Below are 16098 nucleotides of genomic sequence, written 5' to 3'. Positions count from 1 at the left end.
CACGCCTGTAATCCCAGCACTTCGGGAGGCAGAGGCAGGTGGGTCACTTGAAGTCAGGAGTTCCAGCCTGGCCAACATGGTGAACCCCTGTTTCTAAAAAAAATACAAACATTAGCTGGGCATGATGGCAGGTGCCTGTAATCCCAGGTACTCAGGAGGCTGAGGTGGGAGAATCGCTTGAACCCAGGAGGAGGAGGTTGCAGTGAGCTGAGATTGCACCATTGCACTCTAGCCCAAGCAGTAGAGCGAGACTCCATCTAAAAACAAACAACAACAACAACAACAACAACAAAACAAAAAGAAGAAGAAAATAGAAAAAAAAGGATGAGTACAATTTTTCCCTCTGTCATCTCCTACTTACTTGTCTGACATTTATTCCATGCGAGTCACAATGGTCTCTTTACTTTCTCAAAAACACCAGGCATAGCCCTGGCTTTCAGAGCCTTGGTGTGTGCTGTTTCTCCTGCTTAGAATGACCTGCCTCAGGTATTCACACAGCACAACTGCTCATTTATCTTAAATCATTACTCAAGTATTAATATCACTTTCTTGGTAGCCTTTCCTGTTGACTCTACAATTTCTTTCCTGTCGGTACTGAGCATTCCCCTTTCCTGTTTTACTTTTGCTCTGCAGCACATTTTCCCATCTAACTTACTTTATATTTTCCTTAGTTGTCTCTCCCACTGGAATGTAAGTTCCATTAATGCAAAGATTTTTGTCTGCTTTGTTCATTGCTATATCCCCAGACCAAGAATACTATTTCGCATATAATAGACAATAAATATTTGGTGAATGAAGAAATCAGCCAATCAATTACCAATTTACTGAGGAGGAAACAGATACGGAGAACTTAAGTATTCTTGCCTAAGATCACAATGCTAGTCAGTGGCAAAACCAGCATTCAAACTCAGGAGAGCTGTTTCTCCATTTATATAGTCGACTCCATGATGCTACGTGCACTTTGTAATGAGGCAGCTTGGCATTTACATATGTACTCAATACACATCAGTTTCCTTGGTTCTTCATACCTTTAGTTCAGGGGGTGCTCCCCAAGTAAGTCCTGTGCTTTGTCTTAACCAAAGAGGTGATAATGTTTAACTTTGAGAAAGAACCAGGTTGCTTCTGACCAAAACCGGGGTTAACGGACAAACAAAAAAGAAAGAAATCAATCCTCGGCCAAGCGCGGTGGCTCACGCCTGTAATCCCAGCACTTTGGGAGGCTGACGCGCGTGAATCATGAGATCAGGAGTTCGAGACCAGCCTAGCCAACATGGTAAAACCCCGTCTCGACTAAAAATACAAAATATTAGCTGGGCATGGTGGCAGGCGCCTGTAATCCCAGCTACTCCGGAGGCTGAGGCAGGAGAATCACTTGAACCCGGGAGGTGGAGGTTGCAGTGATCCAAGATCATGCCACTGCACTCCAGCCCAGGTGACAGTGCAAGACTCCATCTTAAAAAAAAAAAAAAAAAGAAATCCTATTTTCTAACCAAATCCATTTGTACAAATAATCTCAATCTAACTCTTGATACTTTAACTTAAAAAACCCTGGCCGGGCGCGGTGGCTCACGCTTGTAATCCCAGCACTTTGGGAGGCCGAGGCGGGCGGATCACGAGGTCAGGAGATCGAGACCACGGTGAAACCCCGTCTCTACTAAAAATACAAAAAAATTAGCCGGGCGTGGTGGCGGGCGCCTGTAGTCCCAGCTACTCGGAGAGGCTGAGGCAGGAGAATGGCGTGAACCCAGGAGGCGGAGCTTGCAGTGAGCCGAGATTGCGCCACTGCACTCCAGCCTGGGCGACAGAGTGAGACTCCGTCTCAAAAAAAAAAAAAAAAAAAAAAAAAAAAACCCTTTCTTTATTAGATTTTTTTCCCCAGTACTGTTCTCTTAACATTTTGGAGATTATGCCTACTGGTTTTAGAGGAATAATCTCAATTTTATTTAATTACACTTAGACATGTAAACATTGTTAAGTTTATTAATAATTGTAATTTAGGCTGGGCCCAGTAGCTCATGCCTGTAATCCCAGCACTCTGGAAGGTTGAGGCGGGCAGATCACTCAAGCCCAGGAATTAGAGACCAGCTTGGGCAACATGGCGAAGCCCCATCTCTACAAGAAATACAAAAATTAGCCAGGTGTGGTGGCAAACACCTGTAGTCCCAGCTACTCGGGAGGCTGAAGTGGGAGGATCGTTTGAGCTCGGGAGGTCGAGGCTGCAGTGAGCCATGATCACGCCACTGCACTCTAGCCTGGGCAACCAAGTGAGACCCCGTCTCAAACAAACAAAAACACCAAGAAAACTGTAATTGAATTTGTCTTTCTAAGATTTTCCATATAAATAAATTTTCACATCAGACAACAAATAACTTTTTGGTTTCCAGACCACAACTCCTGAATTTTTGTTTAGGATTTATACTCACTGAATAAACCTTCCAAAAATGTATGAAAATGCAAATTATAATAAGAGAAATTTCCACTTATCAAACTGGTAAGGATAAAAAAAAATTAAAATGCTCAGTGTTGGTAACAGTATAGGAAACCAGCATTTACTTACCCGGTAAGATTATAATTTGGGAGAAAGTTTTTAGAATAGAATAAGATGAAAAGTACCAAAGACCTGAAAGGTATGCATGCCCTTTGATGTACAAATTCCATTTGTAAGAATTTATACTAAGAAAATAATTAAAGATTTGGAAAAGGACAATAGGAATGTTTATCCAAGCACTATTACTCATTGCAAGAAGTGGGAATAGTTGACATTTGTAAAGGTATGTATTAATCAAATTGCATACATCCCCAAAAGGAATATATTATAGCTATTTATATTTTAGAGGATGTTTGTATAATATTAAAAATTATAAAAGAATAACAATATCATATTTGTAAAAAAGTCTGCTCATTGAAGAAATTTTGAAAGATGTTAAGAATTGGCTCTTCCAGATGGTTGGATTATATATATATTTAATATTTTCTTTTGCTTGTCATTACTTGCTAAGTTTTCAATAATGAACACGCATTGCTGTCATCATTTTAAAAAACCAAGCTGTGTTTCTTAGGCCAGGTGCAGTGGCTCACGCCTATAATCCCAGCACTTTAGGAGGCCGAGGTGGGCAGATCACTTGAGGTCAGGAGTTCAAGACCAGCCAGGCCCACATAGTGAAACCCCACCTCTACTAAAAATACAAAAAATTAGCCAGGCGTGGTTGTGGGCACCTGTAATCCCAGCCACTCAGCAGCCTGAGGCAGGATAATCGCTTGAACCCAGAAGGCAGAGGTTGCAGTGAGCTGAGATCGTGCCACTGTAATCCAGCCTGGGCAACAGAGCGAGACTGTCTCAAAAAAAAAAAACCAAACCAAAAAACAAACCTAGCTGTCTTTTCTAATTGAAAGAGGAAGCTAGGCTATTACAGCTATTGTTTTGGCTAAATATTGTTGAGTCAACCTTCTCGTTTGTTTCTTTGACCATGTCACTCATCCCTCATATTCTATAATATACATTAGGCTTTGCTTGGGTCACAGGCTGTACAATCTGACTGAGGTAGGAGGAGGAATTCTCCTGGTTTGCTATGGCAATATAGAGGTTTTTTTGTTGTTTTTTTTTAAAGCCTTAGCTATTATTTAGTCTAGTCCTTTTCATTTTACAATATAAGGAACCTGGGCCAGGCATGATAGCACACTCCTGTAATCCCAGCACTTTTAGAGGTTGAGATGGGAGGATTATTTGTGGCCAGGAATTCTAGACCAGCGTCGGCAACATAGCAAGATCCTATCTCTACAAACAATTTTTTTAAATTAGCTGGGCATGGTGGTGAGCACCTGTAGTCCCAGCTACTCAGAAGGCTGAGGCAGGGAGGATTGTTTGAAAGCAGAGTTTGAGACTGCAGTGAGCCATGATCATGCCCCACTGCACTTCAGCCTGGATGACAGAGTGAGACCTTGTCTCTAAAATACATACATACATACGTATGTAACTTGAAAGAGGTCCAAGGGAGTGAGTTATTTTTTTAAGGTCACAAAGTGAATTGAACAGCAACTATAATCCAAACTCCAGATTCTCAGCCCACTTATTCCCAAGAAATTGGCTGAACACCCCCATCAATGATCCTGGCTGCCAAGCTGGCCTTGGGAAGGGGATATAGCAGCTCTGCCAACAAGAAAACCCAATGGAAACCATAAGTCAGGCAAAAGCCTAGTTACTCCATAACACTAAAATGAACTCCCAAGTGTCAGAGGAAACAGGAAAAACAGGAGAACACAGGGGGTCCTCCATGTTGTCTAATATGAACTCTTTTGGAAGATACTGATTTTGAAACAGAGCAGATTCTGTGATGAAGTAAAGGAAGCCCTGGGTTAAGGACTACCAGATATGATGATTAACTGTAAGATATGCCCTTATGTAACAAAATAGTTAATATATTTATGGTAGCTTCTAACAAGGTAATAATTTTTTGGCTATTAGTATATTTATTTTCTTCCATGCATAAACAAAGAATCTAATACCACATGTCGGCAGATCTCAAAATGTAGTCCACAAACCTTAAAGGTAGAGGTATGGGGAGGGGTTCCTGAGACCCTTTCAAGGAGTCTGTGAGGTTAAAAATCTTTCATAACAATACGAAGACATTATTTATCCTTTTTACTTTGTGAACACTTGCACTGATGGTGAAAAGCAGTGATGGATAATATTGTTGGTACTTCAGCACAAACTGAGGCAATGACACCAAACTGTACTAGTAGCTGTATTTTTCATTGCCATGCACTGAGGCTAAAAATAATGTCAATTTCATTTTAGAATATCCTTAATGAAATGGTAAAAAGTATGAATTTTTATTAAATCGCTACCCTTGAGTTATATGTGACCAAGTACACACAAAGCATTTCTGCTGTGTACCTGAGTATAAGGGTTGTCCTGAGGATTTGGTTGCCCAAATCAAAAGCACTTTGGAACTGGTTGAACTGTGAGCTGAAATAGCTTTTTTTCATGGAACACCATTTTTTTTTTTTTTTTTTTTTTTTTTTTTTTTTGAGACAGAGTCTTGCTCTGTCGCCCAGGCTGGAGTGCAGTGGCGCGATCTTGGCTCACTGCAAACTCTGCCTCCTGGGTTCACACCATTCTCCTGCCTCAGCCTCCCGAGTAGTTCGGACTACAGGCGCCCACCACCACGCCCAGCTAATATTTTGTATTTTCATTAGAGACAGGGTTTCACCGTGTTAGCCAGGATGGTCTCGATCTCATGACCTCGTGATCCACCTGCCTCGGCCTCCCAAACTGCTGGGATTACAGGTGTGAGCCACCGTGCTCAGCCCAGGGAACACCATTTTTACCAGAAAAAAAAACTACTGACAGACAAACCAGGGTTATTCAGACTTAAGTATGTGGCAGAAATTCTGTCAAAAATGTAACAAAGTGAGATTGTCACTTCAAGTAAAACAACTGACAGTTTGTGTTACCAATGATAAAATTCTAGCTTTCAAGTGAAAATTACAATTTTGGAAAATCCTATTTGCCACTGTGAGCTTGACGGCTTCCCAATACTTGAAGACTTTTCTGATTAAACAGGAAGACATTAAGGAAAGTGATTGTTTGATACTGTATAATGAAATATGTCAACATTAGGAAGAACTGTAGAACACAGTGAACCACTAAAATTTCTGAAGGACTTATGCTTAATGTTTAAAAAAACAGGCATGGATTCAACATCCATTCAAAGTGTAAAGTACACCATTGGATATTAATGTAACAGTGTAAAAAAAGTACATTGATATAGTTTCAAATTCCACTTTGTAACTAACCTTTAAAAAGCTACCATTTGTCAAACTTTGATGTGATATCAAAGAATATCCACGATTATCTTTAAAAAGCTATTAAAATATTCTTCTTTCCAACTTCATATGACTGTGAGATGGGATTTTCTTCATCTTAAACCAAAATGAAACAGTGCAGCAGCTTAAATGCAGAGGCAGACATAAGAATCCAGTTACTTTCTATTATGTCACACATTAGTTTTGCAAAAATGCAAAACAATGCCACTCCTAGGATAACTGTTATCAAAACCAGGAAATAAGTGCTGATGATGATGTGGAGAAATTGGAATCCTTATGTACTGCCAATGGGAATGTAAAAATGGCACAGCCACCGAAGAAAACAGTATGGTTTCAAAAACTAAACATAGTACTATCCTATGACTCAGCAATTTTCACTTCCAGGTACATACAGTATCCCAAAGAATTAAAAGCAGGGATTCAAACAGACATGTGCACATTAATGATCATAGTAGTAGTATTCACAATAGCCAAAAGGTGGAAGCAACCCAAATGTCCACTGACAAATGGATAAACAAAATGTGGTATATACATACAATGAAATATTATTCAGTTTTAAAAAGGAAATCCCGACACATGCTTCAACACGAATAAACCTTAAAAACACTATACTAAATAAACCAGACGCAAAAGGACAAATATTGTCTAATTCCACTTATATAAGGGACCTGAAATAGTCAAATTCATAGAGAAAAAATAATGGTTAACCAGAGACTGGGGGAGGAAGTAATGGGCAGCTATTGTGTAATAGGCACAGGGTTTCAGTTTGGGATGATGACAAGTTCTGGAGATGGACAGTGGTGTTGGCTGTACCTCTCAATTGTACACTTTAAATTGTACACTTAAAAATTATCAAAATGGTAAATTTTGTTATATCTTACCACAATTTTAAAAAAAGGAAAAAAAACCCACAATGTTCATCTTCTCACTGATTTGGGGGTGGGGGTTGGTTTGGAAAATAGTTATTTTTCATTAAAATCATTATGCACGTAGCCTATTTATTAGTTTTGTAAATTAACAACTACTTTAAATTTTTTTCCAGCTTTAAAGTCTAATATGGTAAATATAGACAGATATACCATACAAACAGAAGCTGTTAGGTCCACGGTAATTTTTGAAAGGTAAAGGGGTCCTGAGAATAAAAGGTTTGAGAATTGCTCTTTTTCTTTTTTGAGACGGAGTCTCGCTCTGTCGCCCAGGCTAGAGTACAGTGGCACGATCTCGGCTCACTGCAAGCTTCGCCTCCCGGGTTCACGCCATTCTCCAGCCTCAGCCTCCCGAGTAGCTGGGACTACAGGCGCCTGCCACCACGCCCGGCTAATTTTTTGTATTTTTTAGTAGAGATGGGGTTTCACCGTGTTAGCCAGGATGGTCTCGATCTCCTGACCTCGTGATCCGCCCGCCTCGGCCTCCCAAAGTGCTGGGATTACAAGCTTGAGCCACAGCGCCCGGCCGAGAACTGCTCTTATATGAAAATTTATTCCCTCTTCTCACACCTGCATTGTGTGAAGTCTTCATTTCTTGGTATAACTTCATTTGACAGCTATATCGATTGCAGCCTGGAGACTAGCAAAAAACGACAGGCTGAAATATGGTCACCAATCACCACATTAACTCTTTGTAATTACCACTGTCGCCTGCCTGCTCCCTAACTCTACAGACTGAGCAACACAAAGCTCCATCCACACAGACGAGTGGCAATGTGCAAAAGGGAATTGTAGAAAGCTTAAATGCTGACATGTTAACAAAGTAGTTTTGTTGATAGCTAGCAAGAAGCACACATTTTCTTTATTCTGTTGAATCTTCATTTGGATTTACAGTTCTGGGCAGATTTGGAAACCGGGATGGTGGCGGCATTGTTTCCGAAAACCAGTGCATCCGTGCAAAGAATTTAATTCCCTCACCATCTTGCTACTGGTCTGTTGCAGTGGGGTGTGGTTAGAGGGCTAGGAAGCATTCCAAAACAGCAGCTCAGACTGCCCAAAACCGTGTCCAAGCAATCATATTCTCCATTTTGGGCCAAGTCAATTTGCACCGGCAAGAGGCAGAATGTTTGTTTTATGGGGAGGAGGAAAATAAAAAAGGAAGTTAGAGAGCATGGACGGAAGCAACACCACCAAAGACGTTTCATCTCAGGTGGAGGTTAAACGATTGGAATGCTAATAATGGGCGCGAGGAGCAAACACAATTGTTCTGAGTCCACAGCTGCGGCACTTTTAATGACAGGTCTGTAGTTCTGCATTGGGGTTGAACGTGAAATGCTTTTCTTATCCAAACTATTTGCATTCATTTTGGGCCGCGTCTGTGACTAGACTCGCTGACTGCGGCTGAGGCAGTCCCAAACAAAGAGGAATGGACGTCCTCCCGAAGGAGCGGAGGCGGGAAAGGTGGCCCCAGGTGGCCGCGCCAGGTGTCCCCCAGGGGTCCACCTTGCAAGCCGCGGGGAGGGTGCGTCCCAGGAGCGTCGGAGAGGCGCGGTCGGGAAGCGCTGGGTCTGGGCTCCAGGCACCACACGGCGAAAGACCCCGCCCTGCCCACTGCCAAGGTTAACCCGCGCGCTGGAGGTACCTGCGGAGGCTTCGCACAGCCAAAAGGCACCGGGAGATCATGGGAGCGCTGAGAGGCTGGCGGCGGCGGGCCCGTGGTCCTTCGGCGTGGGGCGGCGAGGCGGGCGGCAGCGCCTGGGCGCCCGGGACTCTCGAGCCGGCCTAGCCGCAGAGGCCACAGTGGCTGCCTGGCCAGCGCCCTCCCACGTGCGGCAGCTCCACGCCGGCGCCTACCAGCCCCGCCCCGCGCCGTGCCCCGCCCCAGCCCACGCGTCCGGCCCCGCCCCAGCCTTCGCGTCCGGCCCCGCCCCAGCCTTCGCGTCCGGCCCCGCCCCAGGGGCGGTGCTGCCCAGACCCCGCCGCCTGAGAGAGAGCACAGCCTGGTGGGCTCTGGGGTCGACGGCCTAGGGGCCGGGGAAGTTTGCGCCGCCGCGACCAGTGCTGCGATCCCGAGCCGGGCTCCAGCCCCGAGGACCAGGGGTAGGGCGGGCCGGCCTACGGAACCCCGCGGACCAGCAGCCGTCGTCTCGCGTCCTCCTGCTTGGTAAGGGGGCTTCTGTCTGGCAAGGGTGCGCCTCCCGCCGCCCCGGACCGAGGCCCACACCGGCACCCGCTGCTCACCCGGCAGGGCCGAGGCGAGGCCGGGTACCCGAGGGAGGACGGGAGGGAGGGGGAGCTCGACGCGCTCTGAGGAGAGGAAGGGGGAGAAGCCTGGACGAGGCTGGTCATCTCTTTCCCTCTTCGCACCCCTTTCCCCCCACCATTCTGTTTTTACCTTCTGCCCTGGGGCCTTATTTAGTGCTTATGACCCCGTGACCTAGAGGCTGACATCGCCTTTAAAATAACTACACAAATAATAAACATTATAGCGGCGGGTACCACACCCTGGCTTTGAATTAGGGAACCTGGGGAGCAGATGGATGATGCGATTTGGTGGAAATCAGCCATGAATGCCGCCTGGCCCTGCGCCACTGTTTGGATGCGATAGTATTCCATGTGAATGAACATGACCGGGAGCTTCCAGCTTGTCCACGAGAGCACAGCCTCTGCAGGGAGCGCCGGTCGGCTTGTAGTATCCATCGACATGGGCAGCAATTTCCTGACATGTCTGCTGATTAAATAGAAATGCCATTTTTATTAAGAACGACACTCACCCGTTGAATAACCTTTCGCGAATGTGTTTCCTCATCAAATAACTCTCAACCTACAAAAGTGGGTAGAGTGTACATTATTAATATTTTTTTTAGATCCCATGAAATAGAGGAAGATGCTTGGTATAGATCAGCTTTTAGTCAGCAGTATGAAATGCCTCTCAACTTAGTACTGAGGCCTTTAGGGGATTTCTGTATGGTGAGATATGTAGTGACAGCCTAAGCTTATGCTGTACATGTTTTGAAGACATTTTTACTTATTCCAAGATTTAACATACTCGTATACCACTGGGTATTAATGAAAATATGTAATAAATTACCTTCACAATACTTTGTGCTCTCCTGACTCTTTAAAAAGAGAAAAGATGAAAGGTCATACAGTTTTGTGTTTTGTTTTTACCTTTAATACAGTTTATAACCCATATCATCTTTGTAATTTATGACTTTCCTGACTGATTCTTTAAAATAACTTAGTTCAGTGTTTTCATTTTTCTTACCAAGGAAAAGTGTTTAAGCTTCTAAAATGTCATCTATCAAGCACCTGGTTTATGCAGTTATTCGTTTCTTACGGGAACAAAGTCAGATGGACACTTACACCTCGGATGAACAAGAAAGTTTGGAAGGTACGCATCTGCTCTTTGTGTTCATTTATATTATAATTATAAACGAAGACTAAAATAGCTGTAAGCCCAACTTGATGATCTATTGTAACATAATCAGAATTTTTTTTTGATCTTTCAAGAAGAGAGGCCTAACTGTAAGGTTATCGTATTTCCATTTTCTGAAGCTTGTTTTGTTTGTTTTAACAACAAATTAAGAGGACTATTGTTCATTTATTGAACAAATACTATATGTCAGAAGTATGCTGTTCATATTATAGGCAATTTTTTCTTCACAGCAACTGTTATGTTAGTATTATCCCCATTTAACAAGTGAGAAAATGAAACCAGGGCCAGGCTTGGTGGCTCATGCCTGTAATCCCAGCACTTTGGGAGGCCGAGGCAGGTGGATCATTTGAGGCCAGGAGTTTAAGACCAGGCTGGGCAACATGGCAAAACCCTGTCTCTACTAAAAATACAAAAAGTAGCCAGGTGTGGTGGCACTTGCCTGTAGTCCCAGCTACTCGGGAGGCTGAGACAGGAGGGTGGCTTGAACCCAGGAGGTGGAGGTTGCAGTGAGCTGGGATCACACCACTGCACTCCAGCCTGGGCCATGAGGGAGACCCTGTCTCAAAAAAAAAAAAAAAATAAAAAAAAAAGAAAAAAAAAGAAAAAGAAAATGAAACCAAATAGCGTAACCAGATAACAACAGCTGATATGTGATAAAGCTGAGATTTAAATCCTGGTTAATACTCTGAAGATCTTGTTGTCTCCATTTCCTAATAGGAAAGCATCCAGTTTAGAAATAATGTATAAAAATACCTGAGTCATTTTAATAGCATTATGTGAAAGTCTAATAATTATACCACTAGTGAGATCCGACCAGTGCCTAATTTGGGACTTGAAATGAGAGAATTTCACTTGTGTTTTACGTTAACATTAATATTGGATTCGATAATCTGTAAAGTTGAACAGGATGTGGGTGATAGCATCATGTGTTTCCTCGACACCATCTTTGTTCTTCATGTTTATGTGTTATAAAATTTAAATTCAGTACAACCATAACAAGGTAGAATTCTGCAGATGGGCTTATGGAGGTTCAGTGAATCTGGTGTCCCTGTGGCATAAAGTCTTTTATTTATTTATTTATTTTTTTTGAGACAGGGTCTGTCTGGCTCTGTCACCCAGGCTGGAGTGTAGTGGCACAATCTTGGCTCACTGCAACCTCCACCTCCTGGGCTCAAGTGATCCTCCCATCTCAGCCTCCCGAGTAGCTGGGACTACAGGAGTACACTACCACGCCCGGCTAAGTTTTGTATTTTTTTTTGTAGAGACAGGGTTTCGCCATGTTGCCCAGGCTGGTCTCAAACTCCTGATCAAGTGATCCACTCGCCTTGGCCTCCCAAAGTACTGAGATTATAGGCATGAGCCACCCCTCCCAACCCCAAAGTCTTAATTATTGCAGTGAGAGTGCATTTGGAAGAACTTAATAAATTACAGTATAGTTTAAATCCCATCTTGAAACTGCTTTTATAATTTCAACAAGCACTTCCCTGGGAATATGCTTTTAGGAGGTGGAGATGAAAATTGGGCATTTACTCTAAACCTGCTTGCAGTCTGGTTAGATGATGTCTTTCCAGGTGGCAGTGAGAGGAGCAGGTGATGCACAGTTGGAGAACATTGCAATCAGTCCATTTAATATTAAGGTCTTTTTGTTCTCCTTGATGATTAGACTATGTGAAGGTAGAGTTAATTGGTTATCTAAGGAGAATGTTAGTTATGATTGCTCTGTAGCAAAGAGATAAATGCAGTCATTTAAGAAAAGATGTTTCTTTTCTAATCAAAGACAGCATAGAAGTTTTAAGGGCCAGAAAGAAAATTGAGGGTTTTTTTTTTTTTTAAACCAAGATGTTATGTCCTATTTTTAGGATGGTATTCAGCCAAAAATATGTGCCTTCAGCTGTTTGTTATATATGGCAGTCAGAAAGGGTGCCAATTGTTTTTGACTGACCCCTATTTTTGACTCTGTGAGTCTAATTTAATTGAACATGAAATCATGTGGAGGTGTCTGCCCACCTTCTAGACATTTTTAAAAGCCCTAGGAGAAAAGCCTCAGTTCTAATACCAGCTTTACCACTACTGTGAAGCTGGTATATCATCAGCTTTGTCTTGCCATCAGATTATGTCACCCACTCCTCTTAATTATTGTCATTTACTGACAGTTGCTTCATTCCTTGACTGTGGTTCCTGCTCACTGTCACTCTCTCTAGCACTACTCCTATTTAGTTCTTGGCAATTGCAATATACTGATAGATGATTATTTTAGTTCCCTGGCTGTCAGTTCTTGACCTCATCCAGTGATCTCAAACACTTGATCATATTCTAGATCAGTGGTTCTCAACTTGGGGGTGATTTTGCAATATCTGGATACATTCTGATTGTCACAACTGGGTGAGGCAGGTGGCTGGTATTATTGGCATCTAGTGAGTGGGTAGAGGCTATGGATGCTGCTAATGCACAGGACAGCCCCTGACAAGAAGAAATTACCTGATCCAAAATGTCAGTATGCGGAGATTGAGAAAGTCTTCCCTAGACTTAATCATTACCAGAATTGCATTCCTTCCCTAATCTCTATCCTAAACATTTCACTTCCTGACCACTATTGCCTGTCTTTCCAAGCTTACTCCCTCTAGAAGACCTATTCCAGCTATTCGTTGACCCAACTAATACCTCCAATCTGTTCATCCCTCACCTTTTCCCACACCTCTTTTTAATCATCTTAAATTCCATGGTTGATAATTATAATTATTCCCTTGTATCTCCTTCCCTTTCTTGCAAAGCCCAACTTTGTTTAAATCCAACTCTCCACCTACTCTGTGCCCAACTACTCACACCCACTTATATAGCCGTAAATAAATGGAGCAAAACACACAACTTTGCTGACTAGTCCCACTTTAAATTCATGACTGTGAACTTCAAGTAGACCTTTAATGCTGTCAGGCAATCACACTATCTGTTCGAAGTTCATTCATACATTTATTTTCCTAGATGACCATTTTAATACTTTCTCATATCTTCTCAAACCCTCAAACCTCCTTCACTGTCCTCACTTTTAGTTGGTTACCTTGCTTTCTACTCCACCAAGAAAGCTGAAATAATAAGAAAATAGCTGGATACAACGGCACCCACATACTCGGCCTGCCTGCCTGTTTGACTAGCTATTACCATAGATGGACTATTCGTGTTCCTTTCTAAATGGAACCCCTCTACTGGTATACTAGATCCCATCCTGTCTCACCTACTCCAGGATATCACTTTAGTTATTTTATTTTTTTAATCTTATATCATAAAATTTTCATACCCTACTGGATCATTTCCATCATAATATAAACTTACCATTATTCTCCCTTCTTCAAAAAAGCAAAAGCAAACAGCAAATAATTACTGCTTAATTGTATGTCTCCCTTTGCAGCAAAACCATTTGAAAGAATTGTCTATATTTGCTTTCTCCAACTCCTCTCCTTCTATTCTTCTTAAACCCATTCTGATTAAGCCTTTGCCTCAGTCTCTCAATCTATACCACTGTCATCAAGGTCATTAGTGATTTCTGTGTTATTTAATTTAATGGTCAGTTCTCAGCTTTCATCTGAGTTGTTAGCTGTCATTGATAATGTTGATGATCATTTCCTCACTGCCCCCCCCAACCCCAGTATATTTTATTTAGTTTCCAGGATACCTCATACTTTCTTGGCTTTCTTGTCTCATTGTTTGCTTCTTTTCTGTCCCCTTTTCTGGTTCCTCTTCTTTTCCCTGACCTGGTGTACCCAGGGTCCGCTGCTTGATCCTCTTCTTTTCATTATCTATACCCATTTCTTTGGCAATATCATTCGGCTTCTTAGCCTTAAATACCCCTCATTTATATGCTATTTCCAAAATGTATGCCCTCAGCCCGACCTTTCTTCTGAAGGTCTTATATATCCAAGTACCTACTAGATATCTCCACTTGCATGTCTAACAGGTATCCCAAATTTAACATTGCCAAAACCGAACTTCTGATTCCCCCACCCAAAATCTGTTCTATATGCAATTTCCCTATCTCTGTTTATGGCAGCGCCATCTTTTCTGTTGCTCAGGCCAGAAACTTGAGTATCATTCTGGACTGTTCTCTCTCTCAAATACCCTGTAACTAATCATTCAATAAATTCTGTTGGCTATACTTTCAAAATATGTCTAGAGTTTGACATCTCTTATACTACCTCTGGATTGAACTATTTCTTGACTGTTTTAGTGTGATAGCCTCTAACTGGTCTCTCTGCTTTTATTCTTGCCCCTCCATTGGCTGTTCCAAACACAGGCACCAGTGATCTTTACAAACAGAGTATGTGAGTTTCTATCATTTATGTACTCAAAACATTGTTTAAAGGATCTATATAATTTGACTTCTGTGACATATTGTTCACCTACTCCTCCCCTTTCTCATTTGGCTTCAGCCATTATTAGCTTTCTCTTTATAAATGTACCATATCCTCTTGCCTAAGGGCTTTTGCTCTGGCTGGTTCCTCTGCCTGGAATGGTCTTCACAGATGATGCTAACACCCCCGTCTCCTTCAAGTCTTTGTCAAATCTGTTTTCTCAGTAAGGCCTACCCTCAACTCTCTGTTAAACCTGCAGCTGTGGGCTGGGTGCGGTGGCTCACACCTGTAATCCCAGCACTTCGGGAGGCTGAGGCGGGCGGATCACTTGAGGTCGGGAGTTTGAGACCAGCCTGGCCAACATGGTGAAACTCCCTCTCTACTAAAAATACAAAAATTAGCCAGGTGTGGTAGCACACGTCTGTAATACCAGCTACTCAGGAGGCTGAGGCAGGAGAATAGCTTAAACCCGGGAGGCACAGGTTATAGTGAGCTAAGATTACGCCACTGCACTCCAGCCTGGGCAACAGAGCGAGACTCCGTCTCAAAAACAACAACAACAACAACAACAAAAACCCTGCAGCTGCTTTTCTGCTCAGCTGCCCACACTCTCCATCCTCCTTACCCTTTACTACCTGTTTATTGTTTATGGTCCACCTCTCCATCCCCTGCTAGGAAGTAAATCCCAAGAGGTTAGGGTTAGGGATCTTTTCTGTTTTATTCACTGATTTGTTGAAAGTGTCTAGAAAAGTGCTTGACACATAGTAGGTGCTTAATAAATATTTGTTGAATTGAATCCAATGGTCTCGGGCATTCCCCTTAGTTGGTTTGGATCTTAGTTTCTAAGTCTGTTTGATAGAGATACTTGCCTTCCTTGCAGCCAATATATTTGTGAAGAGAATCTGAATCAGTGAATGGCAGGTACATAGCATGTGAAAACTTTTGAATTAAGTGTTATACAGATAGGATGTGGTATTACTGAATAGAATTCTTCACTCATCTTTCTCTATCAGTACCAGACTATTTTTGTTCGGTGTTACAGTGGAACAATAAGTATATATAGTATTTGTTTAGATTTTGTGACTTATTCCTGAATGTCTATTATTTTCATTAGGAATAAATAGGAATAGATTCTTCTAAAAGGAAGATCAAATGTAATAATCTCTGTTTGATAAATGAGAATCTTGAGGTAAATGTAAGTTAAATTATTGTACCCAGGTTATTTAATTTTTTCAGCCTGGATTAATAAGGATAATGAGACAGTCCTGAGTTCCAAGGCTGTGGTTAGCTTTGTTCACTAAATCATATGCCTTTCTAAATATGTGTTATTGTTGAACACTATACATTTTGGCAACTAGGTTTACTTATCAAAATAGAATTGCATTTAGAAAAAAAAAAAAGCCACCTCCTTTAGGGATACTTAATTGTGTCTAGTATGTGCCAGATCTGTGACATGAGGTTAGTGGCAGCAGAGATAAAGAAGGTGGACTGACTGCCTTAAGAAGATAGGACATAAAATCCCTCAGAGTTATCACATGGACTTTTCACTGGTCAGTGTTTAGCT

The 16098-nt window shown here is 42.2% G+C and overlaps 2 protein-coding genes across 4 annotated transcripts in view; one reads left to right on the top strand and one right to left on the bottom strand.

Moving 5' to 3' along the window:
• Positions 1-8613, bottom strand: part of NLN (neurolysin) — a 105130-nt gene extending 96517 nt beyond the window's left edge. For 2 of the 3 annotated variants that reach the window (XM_003265992.4, XM_030798207.1), the window contains exon 1: positions 8395-8613. In XM_003265992.4, coding sequence (XP_003266040.1) covers positions 8395-8435 — 41 coding nt within the window. In that variant the 5' untranslated portion in view covers positions 8436-8613. The remainder of the gene's footprint in view (positions 1-8394) is intronic. The other variant, XM_030798208.1, reaches the window with a different exon arrangement.
• Positions 8614-8698: 85 nt separating this feature from the next.
• SGTB (small glutamine rich tetratricopeptide repeat containing beta) overlaps positions 8699-16098 on the top strand; it is a 58581-nt gene continuing 51181 nt past the window's right edge. The window contains exons 1-2 of the mRNA XM_003265996.4: positions 8699-8916; positions 10025-10146. Coding sequence (XP_003266044.1) covers positions 10047-10146 — 100 coding nt within the window. The 5' untranslated portion in view covers positions 8699-8916; positions 10025-10046. The remainder of the gene's footprint in view (positions 8917-10024; positions 10147-16098) is intronic.

The sequence above is a fragment of the Nomascus leucogenys genome, chromosome 18 (assembly GCF_006542625.1).
Source record: "Nomascus leucogenys isolate Asia chromosome 18, Asia_NLE_v1, whole genome shotgun sequence".
Taxonomy (NCBI): Eukaryota; Metazoa; Chordata; class Mammalia; order Primates; family Hylobatidae; genus Nomascus; species Nomascus leucogenys.
Note: the sequence above shows the minus strand (reverse complement) of the source record. Positions and strands in the feature narration are given on the sequence as shown.